The 24,095-nt window shown below is 51.0% G+C and overlaps 9 protein-coding genes across 9 annotated transcripts; 4 read left to right on the top strand and 5 right to left on the bottom strand.

Annotated features, from left to right (window-relative positions):
- Positions 1 to 4: 4 nt before the first annotated feature.
- Positions 5 to 2,706, bottom strand: BO79DRAFT_239017 (uncharacterized protein; the record flags this gene model as incomplete). Its single annotated transcript, XM_025684873.1, has 4 exons — positions 5 to 841; positions 890 to 1,913; positions 1,972 to 2,467; positions 2,545 to 2,706. The coding sequence occupies 4 exons, from the start codon at positions 2,704 to 2,706 to the stop codon at positions 22 to 24; spliced, it is 2,502 nt and encodes an 833-aa protein (XP_025537521.1). The 3' UTR covers positions 5 to 21.
- Positions 2,707 to 3,735: 1,029 nt separating this feature from the next.
- Positions 3,736 to 7,010, top strand: BO79DRAFT_257088 (putative zinc metalloprotease; the record flags this gene model as incomplete). Its single annotated transcript, XM_025686239.1, has 3 exons — positions 3,736 to 4,627; positions 4,680 to 6,751; positions 6,810 to 7,010. 3 exons carry the CDS (start codon positions 3,736 to 3,738, stop codon positions 7,008 to 7,010), a joined length of 3,165 nt encoding a protein of 1,054 aa, XP_025537520.1.
- Positions 7,011 to 7,638: 628 nt separating this feature from the next.
- Positions 7,639 to 8,742, bottom strand: BO79DRAFT_288941 (mitochondrial 54S ribosomal protein bL34m; the record flags this gene model as incomplete). Its single annotated transcript, XM_025688738.1, has 2 exons — positions 7,639 to 8,310; positions 8,480 to 8,742. The coding sequence occupies 2 exons, from the start codon at positions 8,740 to 8,742 to the stop codon at positions 7,950 to 7,952; spliced, it is 624 nt and encodes a 207-aa protein (XP_025537519.1). The 3' UTR covers positions 7,639 to 7,949.
- Positions 8,743 to 8,761: 19 nt separating this feature from the next.
- BO79DRAFT_210164 (uncharacterized protein) lies at positions 8,762 to 9,636 on the top strand. The gene has a single exon (XM_025682745.1). The coding sequence runs from the start codon at positions 8,952 to 8,954 to the stop codon at positions 9,465 to 9,467; it is 516 nt and encodes a 171-aa protein (XP_025537518.1). The 5' UTR covers positions 8,762 to 8,951; the 3' UTR covers positions 9,468 to 9,636.
- A 5-nt stretch (positions 9,637 to 9,641) lies between these two features.
- On the bottom strand, positions 9,642 to 11,551 carry BO79DRAFT_198628 (zinc metalloprotease). The gene is made up of 5 exons (XM_025681360.1): positions 11,471 to 11,551; positions 11,183 to 11,365; positions 10,372 to 11,118; positions 10,097 to 10,289; positions 9,642 to 10,032 (listed from the first exon to the last, which is right to left on the bottom strand). The coding sequence occupies exons 1-5, from the start codon at positions 11,483 to 11,485 to the stop codon at positions 9,800 to 9,802; spliced, it is 1,371 nt and encodes a 456-aa protein (XP_025537517.1). The 5' UTR covers positions 11,486 to 11,551; the 3' UTR covers positions 9,642 to 9,799.
- A 173-nt stretch (positions 11,552 to 11,724) lies between these two features.
- BO79DRAFT_176888 (translation initiation factor eIF2 subunit gamma) lies at positions 11,725 to 14,013 on the bottom strand. The gene is made up of 3 exons (XM_025679880.1): positions 13,382 to 14,013; positions 12,330 to 13,316; positions 11,725 to 12,245 (listed from the first exon to the last, which is right to left on the bottom strand). Exons 1-3 carry the CDS (start codon positions 13,903 to 13,905, stop codon positions 12,215 to 12,217), a joined length of 1,542 nt encoding a protein of 513 aa, XP_025537516.1. The 5' UTR covers positions 13,906 to 14,013; the 3' UTR covers positions 11,725 to 12,214.
- Positions 14,014 to 14,462: 449 nt separating this feature from the next.
- Positions 14,463 to 16,160, bottom strand: BO79DRAFT_288937 (putative 60S ribosome biogenesis protein Mak11). Its single transcript, XM_025688737.1, has 2 exons — positions 15,176 to 16,160; positions 14,463 to 15,117 (listed from the first exon to the last, which is right to left on the bottom strand). The coding sequence occupies exons 1-2, from the start codon at positions 16,112 to 16,114 to the stop codon at positions 14,518 to 14,520; spliced, it is 1,539 nt and encodes a 512-aa protein (XP_025537515.1). The 5' UTR covers positions 16,115 to 16,160; the 3' UTR covers positions 14,463 to 14,517.
- Positions 16,161 to 16,548: 388 nt separating this feature from the next.
- On the top strand, positions 16,549 to 22,033 carry eaf1 (MYB and HSA domain protein). Its single transcript, XM_025681359.1, has 5 exons — positions 16,549 to 16,886; positions 16,969 to 17,112; positions 17,263 to 20,204; positions 20,264 to 20,421; positions 20,479 to 22,033. The coding sequence occupies exons 1-5, from the start codon at positions 16,843 to 16,845 to the stop codon at positions 21,625 to 21,627; spliced, it is 4,437 nt and encodes a 1,478-aa protein (XP_025537514.1). The 5' UTR covers positions 16,549 to 16,842; the 3' UTR covers positions 21,628 to 22,033.
- Positions 22,034 to 22,201: 168 nt separating this feature from the next.
- On the top strand, positions 22,202 to 24,042 carry spp2 (spliceosome ATPase-activating subunit SPP2). Its single transcript, XM_025688736.1, has one exon. It carries the CDS (start codon positions 22,311 to 22,313, stop codon positions 23,943 to 23,945), a length of 1,635 nt encoding a protein of 544 aa, XP_025537513.1. The 5' UTR covers positions 22,202 to 22,310; the 3' UTR covers positions 23,946 to 24,042.
- Positions 24,043 to 24,095: the final 53 nt, after the last annotated feature.

Below are 24,095 nucleotides of genomic sequence, written 5' to 3'. Positions count from 1 at the left end.
ACATGGAAGTAAAGCTAACGACTATTGCCCTCGTGATGCCCTTCTGATGTCCGCGATAGCCTTACGCCGGTAATCGGATTCGGCAAAAAGAGCTTCGATCAGATCCACGACCTCGTCTGGAGAAAACTCTAGACGCAATTCGCCTTCGAGCCAAAGGAATTTGATGTCAGCAAGAGAGCTTTCCAATATATTGATCAGATACTGGAATTTCAACCAGTTTTGTACGTAGACGGCCGTCATAGGCGAACGCTCGGTGTTATCTGGGCCCTCAGGGATGAATAGATCTTCCAGCCCAGTCACTTGGTTGCAAAATGACACAAGTCGCTGTGACTGGGGCTCTGAAATGTCACCCAAATCCTCAATTTCGATTATCATCTTGCTGATGACAGTTGAAACCAATGAGCCGATCGATTGAAGAAGTGCAGACTGCGACAAGATAGGCTGCCATTCTTTGAAAACGTCGCGAATTCTGTCCACTGTTGCGCTGACCGCATTTTCGCATTCACCAAGGAACGGTTGCTCTGAGCATTGGCTGAAGCCCTGTGCACCGTCTAGAAGGTCTGTGACAATTGTGCGTTGGGTCTGCATCTCTTTGCTGTAAGCCAGTTTTCCATATTTCTCAAGAGTTTCGATATCTGCATGAAGCCTGGTGATCTGGTACTCCTCTGCGAGATCACGAACTTGACCGGCGAGATACAGGCTGTCGTTATATAAATACATCTGCCCAGCACTCAATTTGAGACCGTAGAAAGTCGAGGCTGTGGCTTTGAACATGGCCAATATCAGAGTTGGGAGTGCGAGAAGTCCTGTTCCGGAGGAAACCACACGTGAGTGGGCATGCCTGCAACGTATTAGAATCACTATAGAACTCTGACCATGAAAGACTTACGCAGGCTGGGATATGGCATTGGAGTCCACCACTTGTTGCTTGACGACACCCAGAATAGAGTCGGGGATGTCTGTGATGGTGTACTTCTCCCTCAAAGTAACCTCTCTGGGAGTGGAATGGCTGGCCCCACCCTTGCCATTGACAGTTGCAGGCACAACTGGTGTCTTAGGCTCTGAGACCTCGGCGTTCTGTTCTTCATCCTCATCACCCCAGCCCCAGGCATCTCCAGCATCATCATCATTGTCCGCAGATGCCGTGGCTGTGCCATTTTTCGTTTTGGGGTCATGTTCTTCAGTATCATCATCCAGCCCCCATGCACTCACGTCTTCCTCATCGTCGAAATTACTGGGCTGCTTCCCCTTAGAGCCGCTCTCATTGTCTTCTTCCCAACCAGCGTCCCAATCATCAGGTGCAGCATTCTCCAGCAGCGCTTCATCACTCCCGGAGACCTTCTCGACTTCAATTCTCTCAACCTGTTGTGTAGTGCCTTGGGAAGCAGCGAGAATTCTCCGAACTTGATCCAATGAATCAACGCGCCTTCTAGCTATCCAGAGACGTGGAGCCTGGTTGACCCAAGAGATGAGTTCTTCTTGGCCGCGCCACTCATAACTCTCAATGTTCTTCGTGAATTTGAGGACATGATCGAGCATTTGCTCAAACTGTCCCAAGCCTTCAAGATCGGTTGGAATAGCAGGTGATAGCCACAATTCGATTATCTTGGAAGACAGCGAGGGAATGAACATTTCCGAGAATGATTCCACAATAGGCGCGGGAACATATTGCTTCAAGAAGCCCAATACCTTGACTAGGCGTTCAAGCAGCTCTGGTATTGATGCCGTTGATGGCTGCGGGTCAAGGTATATCGTAGACCCTGAAACATGGCACTCATGGCTACGCCCAGTGGCTCCAGGCAGCAATATCGGATCAATTATCTTCGATATCAATTCCTTTGGGAACCTATCCCTTGCTGAGGGGAACATCTCAAGCCTGGTCAAGGCCACGATAGTCTCGTGCAATGTATCATCTATGAAATATGTTAATGAGCTTGAATGACCTGGCACCATCCAACAGAAGAATCATACCGCTGTCCTTGGAAATGGTCAGCTTTCCCTCCGTCTTATCGATATGTAGCTGTTCGTTCCAGCGGTTACGGACAGCTTCCATGATATCTTTCCGCAGCCCGGCGGCATTCTCTAGCAGTATATGTAGAACGTTTGTGTTTGTGAAATGACTGCTTCGCTTGACGGCGTGTTCAGTGGATTCCAATGTGTCAATGGCAGCCATGGTGCGGCCCTCCCCGAGAGCTGCTCGTCCGTCGTCTAGTTGTTTGCACAGCTTTTGTACTTCTGTCAGCGCACTGGTTACCGCCTGATTGAACGCGATTTCGGTCTCAATGAGACCAACTTTCGCAGAAGCATCTTCCACTTTCAATTGCAAAGGTTGCGTTTTCTCATGTTGCTCGACGATTTCCCTCGCAGTGACTCTAGAACGTTCAATGTCTGCATGAAGCTGCTTGGCCTGTGAAATCCATCCGTCCGCATTGAAGTTGTTTTCACGACTGAGGAAGTTGATCTCGGCCTATTGGAAATTCTCATTTAGTTATAATGCCATCTGGGCTGCTACTTGTGCGGGGCTCCGCATTAGATACTACTTACTTCAACTTGCTCTCTAGCCTTCGATATCAGCTCCAATTCCTTCGCCAAGATAGAGCCAGAAAAGTCAGAGGCGACAACCTGCTCCGACCCTGGATAAGTACCGTCGGTCACGAAATCCAGCACCGACTGGCCTATGTCCTGCTCCGATACCTTAGCGGACATCTTGTCAGTAAACAAGAGCCTTTGATTCTTGGTAACCGGCGGATCAAAAAGGTAAGGCAGGCCAGCAGAAGAGCCACACTAAGCTCCGCTTCCCATGTAAAGGCGATCTGCCAGGTATCGATCCCCAAAGATATACCAAGGTATCCAATGAAGCAAATCGCAACCGAAAGGGAAGGCGAGCTGTCAACACCGCCATGTGACTTCACCGCTCACCGCCTTGGCTGCGATAGGCAAGACCACAAACGGTCTCGCTCTTCCCCACGGCCAAACTGAGACCATTTTTAAGTTCTACTTTAATTTTTTTAGTTGTCTTATCTGCATGTATATTCTTCGTTTTTTGTTCGATGAAGATTTCTTCAAACCTAGATCCGGGTTGTCTTTTCGTGAAGTGTCTGTTGGTGTGGTGAGCTCTATCGGACCGGAACCTGAACTACTCCACTCTGAACCGTTACAGTTGGAGGGTAACCTCTTCGTTCAGCGGCCAACTGTGTGACCTGAAAATTCCTGAAACAATCATAACCGGCGTCAAGCAGAGCCCATCGTGTTGTCTCAGTTACTATTGAGAAGCCTGATTCGGGCAAACGCTTCTCGATCCATGTGAGTCCATGCTAGTGCCAGCCCTGAACTCCATCGAATAAAAAAAAAGAAAGAAAAGAGACTGCCCCTCCGTCGTCGTCTGTATTGAACATCCAATCCCTGAACTGGCAGCCTTGCATTGGCTGCCACAGTTTTGCGCAGTCATACAGCATGCTTCATGGTCTCCGTGATGTCGTATTATTACAATTTGCAATTCCCTTGTTCTTGCTATTGGTATTTCAGACATGGAATGGGTGCTTTTCCCGTTTCAGTTCCCCGCATCCCGAACCTCAAGCATTGCTAGCTTCTTTGAAATGAATAAAACTGTTATACTTGCTTCTTAGACATCTGCGTTTCTGGTCTATGGAATACTAACAGTCTTTCAGATTATCACTACGGGGTGTGATCGCAGAATTTGGTTATAAATCACATTTCCAGAGACCATTGAGCAACATGTCATCTACCCAAAACAGCCATTTCAAGCTACTCCAGAAGTTTAAGCCGGAGTACTCGCCTAGCGAGTTTGCTCAGTATGAATCGGAGAGAACAGGCATGAGGGTAGTGGTCATTGACCAAAAAGGACCCAAAGTCACGGGATATTTTGTTCTAGCCACTGAGATTCTCGATGACTCGGGTGCTCCTCATACATTGGAGCACTTGTGCTTCATGGGCTCTCGCAACTATAGATATAAGGGCTTCCTTGACAAGCTGGCAACACGTGTTTATTCGAGCACTAATGCCTGGACGGCCACAGATCACACGGCCTACACCTTGGACACAGCAGGCTGGGAAGGATTTGCTCAAATCTTACCCGTGTACCTAGAGCATGTTATAGCTCCAACACTGACAGATGAAGGGTGCTATACCGAAGTGCATCATATTGACGGCTCCGGTGACGACGCCGGAGTCGTCTACTCGGAGATGCAGGGTGTGCAGAATAACTCTGCAGAGTTAATCGATCTAACCGCTCGTCGATTGACTTACCCGCATGGTGTAGGCTTCCGCTACGAGACAGGCGGTATGATGGAGCAGCTCCGTGTACTCACCGCGGATCGTATCCGAGCGTTCCATCGTGAGATGTACCAGCCCAAGAACTTATGCCTGATTATCACAGGCGAAGTAGATCACCAAAACATGCTGGAGACCTTGGACAAATTTGAAGATACTATTCTAGATGTCATTCCCAGTCCTGAATCACCTTTTAAGAGACCGTGGGTAGATTCCAAGCAGGCGCCGCCATTGGAGAAGTCCATTGTCCAGACTGTGGAATTCCCGGAAGAAGATGAATCTTTTGGAGAGATAGAGATTAGATTCCTCGGTCCGGACTGTACCGATCCTGTTCAAAGTGAGTGTTTCGCCAGTTCCCTCATTTCGAAGTGATACTTACACTGTAACAGCCGGGGCTGTTAATGTTGCATTGTTGTATTTGGCCGGTTCATCTGCTTCCCTCTTGGACAACATCTTGGTTGAGAAGGAGCAGCTCGCCAGTGCTGTTTATTATGCTACCGAAGATCATCCCAGTATTGAGATCCGCTTCACTTTGACCAGTGTGGAGACAGAGAAACTGGCAAAGGTAGAGCAACGATTTTTCGAAGTGCTCAAGGATGCTATGGAGAAGGAATTGGATATGAGATATATCAAGGAGTGCATTGACCGGCAAAGGCGGACCTGGAAGTTCTCTACTGAAAGCTCCGCTTCTTCCTTTGCGGAGTACGTGATCTCGGATTTCCTTTTCGGAAAGAGGGACGGATCGACTATGCTTGATGTTGCGACCTTGCAAGAATATGACGTGTTGGAGAAGTGGAGTGAAGCACAATGGCGCACTTTCATCAAGACGTGGATTTCTGATGCCAACCATGTCACTATCCTGGGTGTCCCGTCCGTCAAAATGTCTGACGCACTGAAGAAGGAAGAAGAAGCTAGAGTCGCAGAGCAAAAGAAGCGCTTGGGTGAGGAAGGGCTGAAGAAGCTGGCCGACAAGCTGGAGAAAGCTAAAGCTGAAAATGACAAGGAGATCCCCAAGGAGATGCTGGAGAGGTTCCAAATTCCCGGGGTAGAGTCTATCCATTTCGTGGACACTACTACAGCCAGGTCCGGTGCAGCCCTGGATGCCGGACGCCCGTCCCACAAGGCGCAAAAACTGGTGGATGCTGATGGATCCGATCTGCCCCTGTTCATCCATTTTGAGCACATCCCCAGTAGCTTCGTGCAGCTCTCCCTTCTCATCTCGGCGCAGGCCGTACCTGTGCAGCTTCGCCCATTGCTGTCCGTGTATACCGAGGCGTTCTTCAACCTGCCTGTCAACCGGAATGGGGAAACCATTAACTTTGAGCAGGTGGTTGTGGAATTGGAAAGGGACACAGTTGGCTACTCCATGGAAGGAGCCAGAAGCCTAGGAAACTCGGAGATGCTGCGGATCTCATTCCAGGTGGAGCTTGAGAAGTATCATACGGCGATTGCATGGATCCAGGAACTTTCTTGGAACTCGATTTTCGATGTCGAGCGACTCCGAGCGATTACCAGCCGACTGCTTTCCGATGTGCCCGATTCCAAGCGTAGTGGTGATGACATGCTCGCGGCTGTTCATGTGATGGTCCACTACGCGGCAGAATCTATTGTTCGGGCTCGGAGCACCTTGGTGAAGGCGCGTTACTTGAAACGGATCAAGAAGCAACTGGCAGAAGAGCCGAAGTCTGTCGTTGCGCGCATGGAAGAGATCAGAGACGCGCTTTTCCGCTTCGAGAACATGCGAGTCTTGGTCATCGCTGACCTGGAGAAACTTCAAAACCCTGTGTCAGCATGGAAACCATTTGCTGAGCGTTTGGGTGCAGGTGCCCCTCTGCAGCCTATCACGGCCAGAAGACCGTTGCTCAGTGAGGCTGGTCAGAAGTTAGGCGGCAAGTCGTATGTGGTCCCTATGCCGACGATTGATTCATCGTTCGCATATGCAACTGCACGGGGTCTGGATTCGTATGATGATCCAAGACTTCCTGCCTTGATGGTTGCAATCGCATACATGAATGCGGTCGAGGGACCCCTTTGGGTTGCGGTTCGAGGCAAGGGTTTGGCATATGGCACGAACTTCGCCTACAACATCGACACCGGATTCGTCAACTTTGACGTTTATCGCTCTCCCAACGCCCATAAGGCCTTCGACTCAAGCAAACAGATTGTTGATGATCATCTCTCTGGTGCGATGCCGTTCGATCCTTTGATGCTGGAGGGCTCCATTAGCAGCATTGTTGTTAGCTTTGCGAATGAGCAGTCGACCATTGGTGCCGCAGCCTCAGGCAGTTTCATTCGACAGGTGATTCGGCGCCTACCTAGCGACTACAAAGAGCGGGTGCTCAAGCAGGTGCGGGCTACTAGCGTTGATGACGTGAAGGGTGCTCTGAAGAGCATCATTCTGCCTTTGTTCAACCCATCCACGGCGAATATCGTGGTTACCTGCGCTACAGTGCTTGAGGAGGTTTGTTTCCCCTGAAATTATCATACTCTCGTGTGTCATTTACTAACTGTCGGCTTAGACTATCAAGGAAGGTCTCCAGGCATCGGGATTCACGCCAGCGGTGCAGCCACTCAAGGAATTCGAAGATGACTATGGACTGAAGGTCGGCGATGACGAGGACGAGGAGTCTGACGACGACGATGATGATGAGTACGAAACCGGATCTGAAGACGAAGACGACAGCGATGAAGACATGGAGGATGACGAAGATGATGAGTGATGCCATACACACGACGACCACTAGACATGACAGGATATATTTGAGCCAATCCCTAGATAGCACCTAAATCGAAAGATCAGCCACCTCTATTCAGGGACACTGAAAGTCTGGGACAAATATGCCGACCCGTGTGATCTGTATTGTTAGAGATGTTTCCAACTGAGCACACGCAAATGATTTTTGAAGTTAATGATATATTGTTCAATTTAAGTGCCAGTCAACAACCAGAGACTTGAACCTAATCTGAATGATGTAGTTTATTGACACTTACCAGACCTTGGCAGGTATATTTTGCGGCAATTGTTATATGTACCATCCTAAATACTTCACGAATATGTTCTCGTTCCTCTCCATTCTCCTTGCCTGTTGTAGTAAACAGTGCTGGCAGATGCTTTTGCGTTCAGCCACCACTAAAGATTACTTGGCCCTTAGGTCTCTTAGTGACATGATTTGTTCTTCACTGCTTCAAGCCTTGTACCAGACAGCTTCCATTTCTCGATCTTTGTGAGAGAAATATAGCTAACCTCAGATGTTAGATCTACACCCTGACTCCACCACACTCCACGTAAATAAACCAAACCACGTGACAATGAGATATCTATGTATAAATATGTATATGGTACACATAGGACAACGTCCTATTAATGGTAGCTAGATAGAACCCCTAGACTCATACCACCCCCGTCCCAGTAACGCAAAGGATACCCCCGGAACGCGAGCAAGGTCCGCTCGGCATATTCCAAGCTGAATCTCCTCATGTCATCCTCCTCTGAGGGGCACAGGAAGCACAAGACGCATCACCGAACTTCCCCATAAGTAAAGTAAATCCAGATACCGCAAAAATCAAAGAGCAATAAACGTCATAGTACACAGCCCACACACAATATGAGATTGAACAAAAACCGAGGAAAACATCACCACCGAACAACGCATTCCAATCTACCAGCTCAGCGACTTCCGCCCCCTAGCCCTTCTCCGCAACAAAATCTTCCGTCCACCTCGCGAGCGCAACCGAGCCAAGAATCCGTGACGGCGCTTCTGCACCCTCCGCGAGGGGTTGTAGGTATCGCGCTTTCCGCCCAACGAGGCACTGGCGGAGAAGGAGCGGGTCTGTTGGTTTGCGAAGGAGTTGTTGGTGGAGAGCAGAGAGCGGATAGTAGTGGTGGAAGAAGAGGTAATGAGGCTCTGAGAGGGGAGATGTTGTTGAGGGAGGCGGAGCGAGGAGAGGGTCGTGGAGGAGAGGGCACGGAACGGTGTTGATAGAGAGGTTGCGGTGGATGTGAGCGGTGCGGAGGTGAGTCTAGTGAATCCACTCAAGTCAGACATTTCATTCATCCATGCTATTAAGTGCCTAAGGTGCCAGAGCTTCCCCTGACGATTTGCCTGTCCCGATTGAGGAATCGGACCATATACAGAGCCCAGATGCGTGGTCTCATTGGATCCAGGGTGCAAGACTCGGACGGACGTACCTGGTTGCTGGGGCCGCAAAGGACCTGAAAGCGGTCGGCAGAGCCGTACACCGAAGGCAAAGCATATTGATGAGAAGGTTGAAGACGACGGTGAGGCGTAATTGGACGTCGCTGACGCGGAAACCTGGGGACGGCGATGGAGGGATGCGAGATGTTGTCCGTGACGGCGGACTGAAAATTGAACTCCGGCGCCGCAGTGCACGGACCACCTCCGACTTTTTCTCTCCGCCGGACAATGCAAGACCGCATCTACAGTTCTCCATATCTGCTCAATTGGTGCAATAAACGAGCAATAACGAAATAAACCGGTTCTACCTACTTTGACACAACTGAGTACGGAAGGTTGCTATTATTACTGAACGAATAACCCTTCTCGACATTTGGGGCACTACTCCGCTTACAAACCTTTACATATACTTGAACACTTCTGCGACAAGTCGAGAAACAATATTTATCACTAGTATATACCACAATGGCCACCCAGGGTCCCTGTCCGCTACCCCCGACAACCATCCTCTCTTCCAAGCCTATCTCCCAGGCTGCCGCGCACGATTTCCTAGCCGCCTATCTCGATCGCGCCGCCACAGACCCCGCCCTCCAACCTAATGCCGGTATCAGCGAACATGGCCCGACCTCGCGCACCACGGCTGCCGCACCCAACCTCATTTTGCACAACCTGAAGCGCGTTCAGGCTGGCCTTGCTGGCGAAGTTCTGGGCAGGGATCTGGCTCTTGCGAAGCTCAGCGTTGGAGAGGAGGGCAATGCGCAGCAGACAGAGGCCGGAAATGAGGGGTGGGAGGACCCGAAGAAGCTTCAAGAGGAGGTTGTTGCTGCCGATGATGATGACGATGTCCGGATGGATATGGATGCTGTTGAGACAGAGCAGAACGCCGAGACCGCTGCGGGTCTCGATAAAGAGGAAAGGAAGCGGAAGAAGAAGGAGCGCAGACTTGCAGAGAAGAGGGCAAAGGCCAAGTCGGACGCTTGAGTAGGAAATGAAAGCGAAAGAAAAGTTACTGTTTTGCGCGCAGGTTTTGCTATGGGTTGCATCAGCTTTGCTACGGGATTTGTTTTTCTTGCTGTTTGTCTTGGATTCCCAAGATATATTAGACTTGTGCATATTGCATTGGCGCATTCAAGGCGAACTTAATTCATTGGAAGACGATTACGATCGGTTTATTATAACCGGTGATAAGAACTCAAAAATCCATTAACAATTGAATATGCCTTCAGAAGCCCATATCCGGCGGGCCTCTCCCCTCAACCGGCCCTGTAACACCATACCAGAAAAAAGAAAGGAGACACTAGAATGTCAACTTTTCACAGCTCGCGGTCAGCCGCCTTAACTGGTTTCTCACTATCCTCCTCCTTGAGAGCGGTAACCTTTCCACCCTTCCAACCGAGCGCCTTGAGTCTCTCGGAAAGAATAGGGTGAGAGTAGTGGTAGCTTGCGTACATCCAGTCAGCGTCCATGGTGCTCAAGTTCTGGATCTGCAGCTTGAGAAGGGATTGCGCCAGCTGCTCAGAATAACCGAGACCGACAGCAAAGGCATCTGGATGGTTTGATTAGTATCGTGCCATAATCACGGTTCTGAGTCAAGGGTCTTGAAGGCTTACCAGCTTCAAATTCAAACTTGCGACTGAGGATGTTCATCAAAAGCTTGACAACAGCATCCATCGGTGCGAGAGCATCCGAGAACAAGAGGAATCCGATCATGATGGGCTGTTGGCTATAGAAGCCGAACGACTGATACAAAGACTTGTTGCTCACGAACGCGGAGAAGAGCGCAAAAATGTAGAACATATGGAACTAGTACAGGTCAGCCTGTCGTTATACTATTTTGACCACTCATAAGGAAGTGGTTGGTCTGCTTTGTGACCCAGGAACATACCTGAGCAATACCGAAAAGCTTTGTGGTGTGGCTAAGACTCCAATGACCCAGTTCATGGCTCAGGACTGCAACAACCTCCTCAGGCTCACTCTTCTCGATCAAAGTGTCGTAGATGACGATGTGCTTTTTCCAAGGGAGACCATAGAAGTAGGCGTTGCTGTGTGCGCTCCGCTTGCTGCCGTCAATGACATGCAGCTCTTGAAGAGGGAACTTAAGCTTCTTAGCGAGGTTTTCGACACCGGTCTTGATGGCACCAGGCTCAAGGGGCGACAATTTGTTGAACAAGGGCAGGATAACAATAGGGTAGATGGTGATAGCGAAGATCTGGAGGAAGACGCCAAAGAGCCACAAGTAGTAGAAGAAGGAGTTGCCGGTCTTCTGAATGATCTTGAGAACTGCGCTAATAATGGGTGTTCCAAGTACGATACCAAGCATCTGTCCCTTGAGCAAGTCCGTAACCCAGAGACTGAAAGTCTGCTTGTTGAAACCAAACTTCTCCTCGAGGACGAAGGTATTGTAGTACGAGATGGGAAGAGAAAGAACCGTGCTGATCAGGTTGAATCCGAAGACAAATAGCAGCGTCTGCGAGATTTCACCTTGGAACCGAGAAGGAAAGTATTGTGCCAACAGGAGACCGCTGACTCCCCAAAGCTTGGGGAGAATGTCGCCATAGATGAAAGCAAGATTTTGAATTTGACCGTAAAGACCTGCAACAAGACCGAATTTGGCTTTGGCGCGACCGTAGGACTAATGAGCCCGGAATCATCTGATCAGTATGATGTGGTCGCTGAGCTCATGTAGAGATGCTTACCTGGCTCTGATCGAAAACCTTCTGGGAAACCTCGCCCGCCAATACTTGCGGGGGCTTGGTCCGTTGCAGTACTTTGTATTGACGGAGAGACAGAAAACCCTCCAAAAGAAATTGGCCTAGAGAGAATCCGACGAGGACATTCTTCCAGGGGATGAATGGGCGGTCGAGGAAACGCGCCAGTTGCTGTAACGGCCACGATGACCCGAGTTAGCTGGAGCTTCAAGCTTAGAAGGGAAGACCAGATGAACTTCTAGTATGGTGATGAAGAGGTCTGTACGGGAACTTTACCTCGAGGATATACATTGCGACACCCACAGCACTACAGCAGCCTGAAATTGAGCCTGCTGTGATGTGGCCTTTTGGTTGCGGACAAAGCAATGAATGGGGGAGTAAGAGAATAGTTAAAAGAGGAGCTGGTCCGCGCCTTAGTCAACCGCCGCGGTAGCCTCGGAGGCAAGGCCGCAGCAGAACAAACAACTCCTTCATTCAGCTCCCCATTTATGCTTGTTTTCAATAGCGGCGTATTGGACATCAAAGAAATTCTGACTTTTATTTCGTTGCGTTCATCATTCCCCTATACAGCATCTACATAGAGCCATGCAAGCCGGACCGAATAATAAGAATGAACAAAAAAAGAAAAAAATTGTAAGAAATATTTTCCACAAGCGTCGTAACACACGTCAAAGAAGTGGTCTGCGCAACTCCAGCCATGCCACCTGATCTTCTAAAATGCCTTCCCATCCTGCTGCTTGCCCGGCCTCCTCGATCCTGCGAACATTTCAACTGGTTATCGTGGAGGATACTCACGATCTCCTGTTCTTCGCAATCATCAGCAGGTGGAATAGGCGACGATTAGGCTCCCTGTGGTCTCTAATCAGGGAGTTAACTGACACCCCCTTTCGCTACTGCAAACCATTCTACTTCATTCGTGACTTGACCCTGCCAAGACTTGGTGTCAGAGACTCTTTGACGTCCCCACCAGCCGTAATCTGGTGGATACAAGCCTGGCCATCCAAGCGGGCAATAACTTCTTTAGTTCAGGATGGGCTCAAGGGTGTTACCACTATGACCAAAGTTAATATCACGCCATTCTCTCAGAGCAGGGAAGAAATATTGGGGAGTATAAGGGGCGGAGCTTTAGACTTACGCGACAATGTTGGCCCAACCGATCAGACGCCAGTGCTTCTCAATTCTCCGACTGATGGCAATCTTCTCTCCGACCTCGGTACAAGCAGGGCTGGTCAAGCTGAGCTTGGCGGCATCAGCCTTGACACCCACGACCTTAGCACCGGTAGCCGTAGAACCAATGTTAACCATGAGAACTTCGTTCTTAGTAAGCTTGGCAACCTTGGCCTGCTTGCCATCGGCGGTCTTGACACCGAGCAGACGACGAAGCAAGAAGTAGTTAACTTCCAGCTCGGTGTAGATAGCGGGAAGGCGTCCACGGTGACCAAGGACGAAACCAACGAGACGATCAGCACGGCACAGAGTAGGATCCACGCGAGTACCGACACCAATCAGACCACCAGGGACGGCAAACTTAAGGTCGTTGTGCTCGGCAAAGAGGGACATGACCCGAGAGAAGATGGGACGGCACTGAATCTTGCCATTCTCGTCCTTGGTGACCAGACCGGGGCGAATCTCAATCTCGTCGTTCTGCTTCAAAACACCAGTCAAGATGGAACCACCGGCAACACCACCCTTCAGCTCCTCGATCTCGGCACCGGGCTTGTTCACATCGAAGGAACGAATGACAATCATGTGGGGGGAAGCGGTGAAATCGCGGACGGGGACCGGAATGTGCGAAACCAGGTATTCGTTGACAGCATCAATGTTGTACTTAAGCTGTGCAGAGATGGGAATGATCGGAGAGCCATCGGCGACGGTACCACGGATGAACTTCAGAATCGACTGGTAATGTTGCAGGGCACCATCCTCTCTCATCAAGTCCACCTTGTTCTGCAGAATGATAATGTGGCTGAGCTTCATAATTTCGATGGCGGCCAAGTGCTCCGAAGTCTGAGGTTGAGGGCAAGTTTCGTTTCCGGCAATAAGGAGAAGGGCAGCGTCCATGACGGCGGCACCAGACAACATAGTACTCATCAGAATATCGTGACCGGGGCAGTCGACGAAACTAATTTCGATCTCTGAGTTAGCATAGAATAACTTGACTACACAGGATTCTGAGGTTCAACGTACGACACATGTCTCAACAGTCTATAGCGGCCACTGCAGCCATCCCTCTCACAAGGCGGGTCGACTTCCTTCTCACTCTTGAAGCTCTTGAAGCATGTCGGCCTAGGGCACTCGGGGTTGTCGCACTTGTAGATCTTCGCATTGGCATAACCCAGCTTGATCGTAATGTTTCGCTCCAGCTCGTTCTTGAAACGGACAGTCTGGACCTCGGAGATAGCCTTAACGACCGTCGACTTGCCGTGAGCGACGTGACCGATGGTGCCAATGTTGATTGTGGCTTGGCGCGCAATAATTTCGGGGGTCAAAGGAGTCAGCGTGGACAGGTCCAGAGTCTCCGGATTCGGCTGCTCGGGCAGCTCTGGCCGCTTGGGCTGGGGAGGAGGAACCGCCTTCTTCATCGCAGACTTCAGAGGCTTGGACTCCTGGTCGAGGGGCTCTTGCTCTTCGATGTCATCGTGACCGTTCGCATCGAGCATGGGGGATCCAGGCTGGGACTCGTCGTCAGAGAAGTCGCCGTTGGCAGCCATAATTGCTAGTGAAATCGAGAGACAACAGCGGTTCTAGAAAAGGGGGGTGATGGGGGGTGGAGAGGGCGAGGGGCGAGGGTCGTGTTGTCTGATGAAAATTGCTGCTTGAGGACGGAGGCGATATGATACGGTTCGGCCAGTGGGGTTGTGATTTGTGCAGTGGAGAGCGAGTGGGCGGTGGGCGGCGGCAGGATTTATACTGACTCACCTCTTTGCAAAAAATGAACCTCACTTTCTCAGTCGATCGACTCGCACCTACTTGAATTATTACTGAAAGATATTCACCGTCTGTATTGATGCCATGCTTATACTTGTCGAACTAAAGTGGAATGGCTCAATGAGAATACGAATTTGTCGACCTGTGTGACCAACATGGCATACAGGGGCTCGTACAGACGTCAAAAGCGACTACCACGAAGCAGTGAAGGGTCCAGAAGTTTGTATGAACGTCGGTAATGTGACCATTCGTAATGTAGGGAGAGTTGTGGGGGAGCGATACGGAAAGCACCTCTAGATAATGGAAGACTGCAATGGTATGATTTTACACATCCGTTTGCCTATCAACAAGGGTTGGGTATATACAGTAAGACAATCATCAAATAGGCGGTAAACCTATTCTTCATCGCTCTCTTCGCTGGAGGATTCATCCTGGCTCACTTCTTCATCATAGTCCTCTTCCGAATCCTCTAGCGTCGAAGGATCTTCAGGAGCCAGCATCACAAATGCTTTGAGGCAGGTGATTCGGTTGCCTGTGCCATAGGCATTCAAGAACTTACCAACCTGGATGACTTTCTTCTCCGTCTCGGCGGACTTCTTTTTGGTACCTTTTGTATCCTTCTTGACCAGATCGGCTCCTTGCAGCAGCCAAACACGGACCAAGCCCTCACTATTTCCTGTTACTACTAGAAGGTTATCCTTTCCAGCAACTCGTTGACCATTTAGATCAAGGACCTCGAAGTCCTTCACTCTTCCGGGGAAGCCTGCTGCTCTACCGCCGAGCTGAGCAACAGCTTCCGCATAGGGGATGGGCGAATCATCCTCCTCTGTCGCCTCTTGAACCTGCTTAGTAGAGTAGAAAATGACCCTACCATCTTCCGTCGAGACAGCAAGCAGTTCATCGCTGTCATCGGAAGAAGGCGTTGGGTTGACGTACTTCATCTGGTGAAGCTTACTCCGGGGGCTGGGGAAAACCCTGCAAATGGGAGTGGAGTCCTGTATACTATGTTAAAGAATGGCCCTTGCAATGGGGGATATGCAACATCAAACTTACAATGCCAAAGACAACTGCACCCCACTCGAATGCTACAGCAAACTCATCACCCTTCGAGTTCCACACTATCTTCCTTCCTTCTCCAGTGCTCCATTTGCCCTCCTTGACGCTTTGCAAAATCTCTCGGTTGAAGTTCAACACGCCCGCCTTTTTCCCTGTAACAAGGTTCCAGAGCCTCATGCACTTTTCTCCCTTGCCCACACTCAGCATCAGTTTCATACTAGGATGGACAGCGATATCATTGACACCGGACGGGGTGCCTCCCGGGGGTGCTGTGTCACCGCTTGGCCTACCCTGAACTTTCGGACGAGGGGCCTTGATGGTGGATACAACGGAGAAATCCCGAGTTCTGGTAACGGAGATTGTATTATCCTCAGAACCAACAAGGATCTTTGATCGGGATGGAAATTCCAAAGCCGAAATCGGAGCGGAGTGATGCATCAGTGTGCCCAGCTCGCGGTTCTTGGGATTCTCAAGGATTTTGTTGCCCGCGAGAGTCGGTACGGTGGGATATAAGTCATTCACTGCAACAGGAGCAGCAGACAGAGAGTATAGATTAACACGCTCATCCGTAGCACCAGTGGCTAGGATAACTTGGGCGTTTTCTGTTGCATCAGCCTTCGGCAATGGTGACAAGGCGAGACAGCGAATGGCAGATGTATGAGCCTCAAACAGGAAAGTATCCACAAATTGTACAAGATTGGACTTATCACCATCTTCATCCGTATCCTTAGATGCAAAAGAGGTAGGTGAAACAGCAGCGGTGAAGCCGTGCAGAACCTTTTCGTAGGAACCGGTGATAATTTGCAGCGTGATTGACGGACCGTCAGCCGTTGAGGTGGAAGGGGCCTTTTCACTGTCTGTAGCCTTGACAACCTTGGCTGGCTGTGTAGAGCTCTGGCGGTCCTTGGCCGCCTCGTCTCTCTTTCTCTTCACCATAATTCTGGTCTGTTTGATAGAATGGAACCGGTGTGGAATGTGTTTGCTTCTGCAGACTAACTATCAAAGACCATCTATCTGAGCGGGCAACTTTTTTTTTCTGCCGGACGTTATCATCGAGTCGGGGCGGTGAGACGCGTCTTTCCGAGCCATTAGTGCCTAAGGTGTCCAGCGGGTCTGAATGCGGCAATCACTCGGGTGAGCGCGAGAGAAAACAACAAGGGAGCAACAACAGAAAACTGCGAAAGGAAGCCGCCGGCGCTACGTACCTCATTTGCTGCCTCAGGCCTTCATTTTTCTGGTGGCCAGCCATTCAGCGGTTCACATCATACCTACATAAGGAACAGGCATGGAATGGTGGAATATCGCCCCTAGTAAGGAATCTAAGGAATAGCTAGGGGACTCCTACCCGCCTACTACCACCCATCGCAGTACCAACACCCAAACCTGGCGCTCTCTGCTGCTCCCGGCACTCACCCAGAATCCTCCAACCAACCAACCAAAGTTCCTCCCATACTACCCGTCCAGAAGTCTCATCACCACTAACACCCCCCAAAAAATCCCTTCCCAGCGAAATCTTCGCGTCGTGTCCTCTGCATCCCATAACAACACAACCCCATCCTTTTCATCATTTCTGAGCGATTTTTTCCATCTGGATGACTTCGCTCAATCCACTCCCCTTAATTTTAGCGCGTTAATCGGATGCTGTGTTCCCCGAAATAGACTCCATGCTCCGTGACGAGCTTCTCCGGTCTAAGAAAGATGAGATCGCGTACGTATTTTATTTTCCCCAGCGATCCAATCTACTCCCCTGGTCTTTGCGATATTGAATTATCGCTTACTTGGAATTTTAGACGTTGTTTGTCGTCGCGGAAGCGCAAACTGAGCGAGCTCTACTTTGCGACCGTAGGCTTCGCGGGCGCGACCGAGAACGCTCCGGCGGACTCGCTCTATCACCACAAGGAGCAGGCGTTCCTCGACGCCAACGACCTCTCAAAGTAAGTCGCCTATATCAAAGTCACTCATATAGCTATTGTTTCATATGTCCAAACTATTTCCAATTTATCTACCCGCCCCAATTTGTGGGATTTCCAACTACTTTCATGTATCTCCACCTTTACTGAGAAGCATACGTTAACTGTTTTCAGAGGTCGTTATTTCAACCCAGCTACACTCCCACCATTACCAGACTATGCGTCCATTTTAGCGCGCAAAGCCAGGGAAGCAGAGGAGACAGCTGCGGCGACACGACCGGTGCCAGCGGAATTGACTGCCAAATCTCACGATGCTACGGCCTCCGTCCCGCAATTGGGAGCCCAGAGTGCTGCTGCGCAGGCCATTGCCAATGATGTTGAGCGCCAGCCGAAGTATCAGAAAGTAACAGAACAGAGACCTTCTGATCACGAGCCTGAGCACCGAGTGGCAACTAATCAAGTCGCGCCTGCTATCGCATCTCAGGTGTCCCAAGTGCCTGATGTTTCGGCTCCTGCAATAGCGCATCCCGCGCAGCCATCAGCTACTACCAACAAGGTGTATACATTGACAACGGAAGCACGTCCAAATGTCTCTAGCAATGGTATCGGTGAAGGTAGTGCATCCCCAGCCCAGGCACAGCCAAAGCCCAATGTGGATGCCCGGCCATCTGTAACTCCAGACCTTTCGTACGCTCAAAGGAAGGATGGTGTACGGCCTTCCCTCGCTCAGGGCCGGCCCGCCCAGGTTCCTGAGCAGCCACTTTCCCCTGTTTCTTCAGCTGGGCCTTATTCCAATAATACCCCGGTGCCAGTCCCCGTTTCACCTGCTACCAGCCCTGCGGAGGAGATGAATGATGCGCCCCACAAGATTCCAAGTCCCAAAGATGAAGAGGCAGTCAAGGCACCGCCTAGCTTGGTGCCTTCCACGCCTGATGAGCAACTTCGCCTGGAAGAGGCTCAATCACTTCAACAGAGCAACCTGGCTGCGGTCAAGACAAGTGCGGACGAGGTTGACGGAGGTACTGTCACGAGCGAGGTCATCCAGGAAAATGTTGTGACGTCGCCGGCTGACGTCAAAGAAACGCCGAAAGAAACGCCCGAGCTGGCACCGGCTCTTCCGTCACTCGATCATAAGAGGCCTGACGGAGTTATTGAGGCAACCGATGAGTTACGGCCTTCCACACAAGCCGGGCCTGCACCTCAAGCTGAGGCCAGCAGCAAGGTGCCTACGGAAACAGCTCCAGTGATAAAGAAACCGACGCCGCCAGCCCATCCGGTACCGTCTCCACCGGAAAGAATGACAACCAGGGTGTCCTCTGGCGCTATCAGACACAAATCTGTTTCTGAGATTCTGGGAGAACCTCCAAAGACGCCCGTCTCGCCTTCGGACAAGGGAACTCTGCCCGAGAAGCCTACGGAATCAGCACGGGATGTGTCCACTGCGACCCCTGACTCTGCAGCCAGGATGCGGTTCAAAGATCGGAAAGCGCGTGAGAAAGAGAGAACTAAATTGTCTACCGTCGTATTCCCAAAGCAGCAGCAACAACAACAGATCCAAGAGAAAAGCGAGTCTATGGAGTTGGTCCGGCAACACGCTGGTGATCTTGCCAAGATTAATGAAGAACAAGACTATCTTTTCACCCTCTTCCAGAATCGAGCATACGCACCTCCCCGGGGTACAAGTCTCAGCACACTTCTCGCATCAGCCCACAAGACCTTAACCACTTCCAACCACTTCCTTGATTACCAGGAACAAATGGATTGTCGTACCTTGCGCCGGATCTATTCCCTCCAAAATGCGAATCGATGGCCCTTGCGTCAGTTGAAACGTTCAGTTGAACCACCTCGAGAGGCAACACATTGGGATGTTCTTCTGGATCATGTAAAGTGGATGCGCACTGATTTCCGTGAAGAGCGGAAGTGGAAGATTGCAGCTGCAAAAAGCTGTGCTGACTGGTGTGCGGAGTATGTTAATAGTGACCCCGAGCATCAGTCACTGCTCCGCATTCAAGTAAAGACCCCATCATTGAAGATTGAAGCTAAATCCAGCATGATTTCGCCACCTGAAGAAACAGGTGATGAAATGGCGGCAATGTCTCACCCTACACCAGATCTAGTGCCCTCCACTGAAGAGGATTCTGTTAGTGAAGGATTCAATGATGAGCCGCGCCACGATCTTCATGACACGGTTGCACCAGCTGCGATCTTCTCCCTTGGTACCGACGAGTTCACGTTCTCATTGGACATGACGGCGGCAGCTCGAGAGATCCTTGATAATCTGCCAACATACACACCTGTCACTATTTCTCCAGACACGAACTTGCCCGCATTCAAAGAACCACCGGACTCTGTATGGAAAACCGAGATCCTGCCCGTTTCGAAATATGCGTCGGGCAAAATCACTTTCCATGACGACGAACCACCTCCCAAGCGTAGCCGCTACGACTACTCACAGTACCAATCAGATCCCGAGCAAGCCGTGCTGGATTTGCCGCCAGAACAAACCAATGTCGCATTGTTCCGACCTGAAAACAGACATATACGTGATAGAATCCACCCAGGTCATTCATTTCGCCCTCCGACTGAGCATCCTATGCCCTCCGTTGGCTTCTTTGAATCTAGACAGTCGTCTCAGTGGACATATGCAGAGGATGATGAGCTACGGCGCTTAGTCAAGGAGTACTCATACAATTGGTCTCTCATCTCCAACTGTCTCACACCGTCATCACAGTTTACATCGGGAGCAGAAAGGCGGACCCCCTGGGAATGCTTTGAGCGTTGGGTTGGTTTGGAAGGCTTGCCAGCCGACATGTCTAAGACACAGTACTTCCGTGCTTATCACCAAAGGCTTGAGGCAGCACAGCGAACTGTACTAGCGCAACAGCAAGCCGCCCAGCAACAACAACAGCAGCAGCAACAACAACAACAACAACAACAACAACAACAGCAACAACAGGGCAACAACAGCAATCCGCAGTCAGTACCCCAAGTTCGAAGGCGGACGACGCAACCTGTCAGGGTTGATCGCAAGAGATCCTCTAAGCACCTTGCATTGCTTGATGCCATGCGTAAACTGGCTAAGAAGCGAGAGACCATGCTCCAGAAGCAGCAACATGGTAAGATGTGACATTGCATATTTGCTTTGGCTATTGCTAACTGCTTTGATTTCCTATAGCCTCGCACTTGGCATCGTTACGGAAAGTAAACGAAGCAAATCAACCGAAACCTCCAATTACGTCGCCCGCTGAATTCAGCCGACTCAAGTACGAGCGTGAATTGAAGCTTCAGGAGCGGCAAGAACAATACCGGCAGCAAATGATTGCCCAGCAAAGAGTATGACCGTGTTTCTCTTTTCGTGCACTCTATTCTTGACTAACATCTATGCTTAAGGCGAACCTAGCAGCCCAACGTGCCGGGCAAATACCTAACCAGCAGCCGATGATGAATGCCCCAGGACGCACTCCTGGCGGCCTGCCTCATAACCCTGGAACTTCTGCTATGACCGGCAACACTGCAAATGGCCTTCCGAATGCGTTGCCTAACGGGCTGCCCAACGGGTTGCCCCCCGGAGTTGGTGCTAACCAAGGACGTCCCCATATGCAGGGTATGCCCAACGCTACACCTGTGAATGGACCCATGCCATCGAATCCAATGGCGATGAAGATGATGCCACAGTCGGGAATCCAACAGAACAATGGTGCCCGCCCTGGGATGCCCATGCAGACACCTCCTGATAATACGCGTGTTATGCGGGAGGCGAATCGGCTTCAAGAGCAACAACGGATCCTCCAGACCAGACAGCAGGCCCAGCCACAACAACTTCCTCATCAACAGCAGGCTCAGCCCCAACAGCCACAGCAGCAATTCCATAATCAACAGCAGTTTGTGCCACAAGGATCCCATTCTCCGAATCTGAATATGCCGAACGTCAACGGCACTCCAAACAACCCTGCGATGATGGCGGCGCTGCAGGCCGGAGGTGGAATGCAAAGCCCATCCTTTCACAATACCACCCCACAAGGAGTGTCTACGCCCTCTCCCCGCATGGCTCAACCCAATCTCCTCTCCGGTGGTGTGGTCCCAACTATCAGCACCATCCAAAGCCAAATACAGCGGAGCAACCCGAACATGCCTCCGGAGCAGGTTAACAAGCTTGCTACGGATCGGTTGCATCAGTATCAACAGCAGCGCATGTCCCAAGTTGCCATGAGTGCTGCTGCTGGAAATATTGGCAGCGTGCAAGCCAATTACCAAATTCCCCACGAGGCCAGTTTCCAGTCCCCACAGCCGGGTTTGAATGGTGCGCCTGGTATGCAAGTACCTCAGGCCCAAGGATATTCCCCCATGATGCGTGTTCCCCAACCTGCCCAGCAAAATCGTGTCGGTGTAGGGAGCTCTCCTGCTATGAACGGGGCGGTTCCTCAGCCGAGCCGGAGTGTGACGCCGCAAACCCAGCGCAGTGGCAGTGCCCAGGCTGGCGCAGTGGCCGGCACAAGCAAGAGTCCTAACCCTCCGCAGGCTCAGACGGCGACAAGCTAAATGACCTTGCCTTTATCTTCTCTTCTTCGTTGTAAATATTTCCCACCCACCTTATCACCTTTTATTCACTATCCCTGCTTCGAGCACTCACCTTGACACCCTCCAATCCTCTTTATCAACGCCACCCTTATTGCCTCCCCCCAACACTTCTACCTGCTTTGCGAGACAGACCTTCCTGTCTTATCTTTCTCCAGATTTCTCTTGTTATACCGGCAGATTTTCACCGGCTTTTAGCCGGTTGCCTGTTATGCACAAATGGCTTCCATTTTATCAACCGGGGCCATGTCCCCCTCCATTTTCAACTTTGTACTACATGTATTGATAGGACGGATACAAAAAGGTCAGGAAATTATTGGAACGTCATTTGGAATGGATTGCATTAGAGCAAAAGAGAATTAATGACTACGACTGTACGATTACTATTGATAATAATTGACTCACCTGCACTACTTCGTAATTGCCTTGGGGATGGGTCTAAGCGCGCGTCTAGCCCGCGTCTTTTGCCACCGCCTTCTTTTTAGCCCGCCGATTGTCTAGTCCTCCACCAGCTTCAGTTCTACATACCCAGTACAGACTCGCCATACGCCGCGGGTGCTCATATCGCCCCTATGGATTGAAGGCAGATTTTCACTCTTTCAATTAGTTCTTTCCAGACTAGCAGCTCACGAAGACACGCCGTCACAATGTCGTCCTCCAAACCGCCGCAGAGCGGCAATGCGGACTCCGGTTCCTCAGCGAAGCCGTTCTCTTTATCACTAGGCGGAAATTCCACAAGAGCACCAGCAAATGGCCCGCCGAAAAAGACGTCCTTCAACATTCAAGGCGCGGCGCGTTCCACCGACCCACCTAGCCGAACACTCGCGCGCCGACCTCACCACCTGCACGATGACGAAGAATCCGATGAAGAAGCTGCGCCCACCCACGAAGCCGTCACCGGGTTCGACACCTTAACGGGAACCGCCATCCCCGCAAACAAGGTGGAAGAAAAGCGCGAGCTGGTTATACCCGTCGCCGGAAACAATAATTGGAGGGACCGCCCAAGCGTCAATCTCCGGAAACCTAAGGGCAAGAACCTTTTGCCAAAGGAGGTTCAGGCCATTCAGGAAGCGCAGAAAAGGGGCGAAGTTGCTGGAGATAATGTTGAGACAGAGCGTCCGAGTGTGGCTTATGGATTGACTTTTGCGCAGCCGGCTTCGCAGGATTCAGCCCAGCCGACGGATAATGATCGTTCGATGAAGGATGTTACTGGGCCTGCTGCTGAGGAAAAACGCAAGCCACTTACTCAGGATGAGATTGCTCTGCAGGCGCTTATCCGGGAGACGAAGGGTGAGCCGGAGCGCAGGTCGGATCTTGTTATTGAGTCGGTTAATCGGGATGACGATGATCGGGCCGGAGGACGGTATGATGAGACCTCTTCGTTTCGAGCGGATGTTGCGGCGCGCCCGGAATCTGCGAGCTTGGATCAGTATAACGCAATCCCGGTTGAGGAGTTTGGCGCTGCGCTACTTCGTGGTATGGGGTGGAAGGAGGGTCAAGCTGTAGGAAGAGGAAAATACGGTGGTTCTGCAAATCAGGACAATAAGCCGCGGGTCCCGGAGCGCCGTCCCGGGTTCCTGGGGATCGGAGCAAAAGATGTGTCTGGTGGGAAGGGTGCAGAGGCCGAGCTCGGCGCATGGGGCAAGGCTGCCATGCGGAAAGGCTCTAGGAAGGTAGGGAAGGAGGGCGAGTCCAACCCGGAGGGTGTATATATGCCCATTATGATGCGGAACAAGCAAACGGGCGAGTTCATAACGGAGGAGGAACTTGCTGCGCAACGGAAGGATGTCAAGAAACGGGGCGATGAGGATGAATGGAAGCAACGACGCGATCGCAATTTGGAGAAGAGTGGCCGTGATAGGGATCGCGATCGTGACTCCCGGCGTCGCGACTACGATGACGATGACAGTGATCGCTATGACAGACGCAGGACGGGATCTTCAAGGAGAGACCGGAGTTTGTCATCCAGTGACCGGCATTCAAGACGGCGCAAATACGAAGATGAAGACAGTGACAGTCGAGATGACCGCTACTACCGGGACCGGGACCGGGACCGGGATCGTGACTATCGCAGGGATCGCGATCGAAATGGGGACCGGGAACGAGAGCGTGACAGGGACAGAGATCGGGATCGAGACCGCAGCAGACGGTATCGAGATGATGATCGCCATAGTAGCTCGAGGCACTCTTCCTCGCATACATTGAGCAGACATCGTGACCGTGATAGGGAGCGAGACAGTGATCGCGACTCTCGCCGGAGAAGGAGAGACGATGATCGATGATTTGAGGAAGACCTTTCAGTTTCATAGACATATTCAAATCCGCATATACTACTTATGATCTTGATACCATTTTTGTATGACTAAGGGCGTGTGGAAGGACTATCGATAGTGACACTATTAACGCTGACGTTTCAATACCGACAACAGATC

Source organism: Aspergillus costaricaensis (assembly GCF_003184835.1).
Source record: "Aspergillus costaricaensis CBS 115574 unplaced genomic scaffold BO79scaffold_24, whole genome shotgun sequence".
In the NCBI taxonomy this organism is placed as follows: Eukaryota; Fungi; Ascomycota; class Eurotiomycetes; order Eurotiales; family Aspergillaceae; genus Aspergillus; species Aspergillus costaricensis.
The sequence above is the reverse complement of the archived record's forward strand: the minus strand, read 5'-3'. Positions and strand labels throughout refer to the sequence as shown.

What these genes read in the sequence shown, in the direction of transcription:
- BO79DRAFT_210164 (XM_025682745.1), top strand. Translation starts at nt 8,952, where the DNA reads ATGGCCACCCAGGGTCCCTGTCCGCTACCCCCGACAACCATCCTCTCT.
- BO79DRAFT_198628 (XM_025681360.1), bottom strand. An exon ending in AGCTTTTCGGTATTGCTCAG is followed by an intron (nt 10,290 to 10,371) that starts GTATGTTCCTGG and finishes GACCTGTACTAG; the next exon opens with TTCCATATGTTCTACATTTT. An exon ending in CAAGTTTGAATTTGAAGCTG is followed by an intron (nt 10,033 to 10,096) that starts GTAAGCCTTCAA and finishes CAAACCATCCAG; the next exon opens with ATGCCTTTGCTGTCGGTCTC.
- BO79DRAFT_176888 (XM_025679880.1), bottom strand. Translation starts at nt 13,905, where the DNA reads ATGGCTGCCAACGGCGACTTCTCTGACGACGAGTCCCAGCCTGGATCC. An exon ending in AGACTGTTGAGACATGTGTC is followed by an intron (nt 13,317 to 13,381) that starts GTACGTTGAACC and finishes GATCGAAATTAG; the next exon opens with TTTCGTCGACTGCCCCGGTC. An exon ending in GGTTGGGCCAACATTGTCGC is followed by an intron (nt 12,246 to 12,329) that starts GTAAGTCTAAAG and finishes CTTTGGTCATAG; the next exon opens with TGGTAACACCCTTGAGCCCA.
- BO79DRAFT_288937 (XM_025688737.1), bottom strand. Translation starts at nt 16,114, where the DNA reads ATGGTGAAGAGAAAGAGAGACGAGGCGGCCAAGGACCGCCAGAGCTCT. An exon ending in GTGCAGTTGTCTTTGGCATT is followed by an intron (nt 15,118 to 15,175) that starts GTAAGTTTGATG and finishes CATAGTATACAG; the next exon opens with GACTCCACTCCCATTTGCAG.
- eaf1 (XM_025681359.1), top strand. Translation starts at nt 16,843, where the DNA reads ATGCTCCGTGACGAGCTTCTCCGGTCTAAGAAAGATGAGATCGC. An exon ending in TCTAAGAAAGATGAGATCGC is followed by an intron (nt 16,887 to 16,968) that starts GTACGTATTTTA and finishes TTGGAATTTTAG; the next exon opens with ACGTTGTTTGTCGTCGCGGA. An exon ending in AAATGATTGCCCAGCAAAGA is followed by an intron (nt 20,422 to 20,478) that starts GTATGACCGTGT and finishes TCTATGCTTAAG; the next exon opens with GCGAACCTAGCAGCCCAACG.
- spp2 (XM_025688736.1), top strand. Translation starts at nt 22,311, where the DNA reads ATGTCGTCCTCCAAACCGCCGCAGAGCGGCAATGCGGACTCCGGTTCC.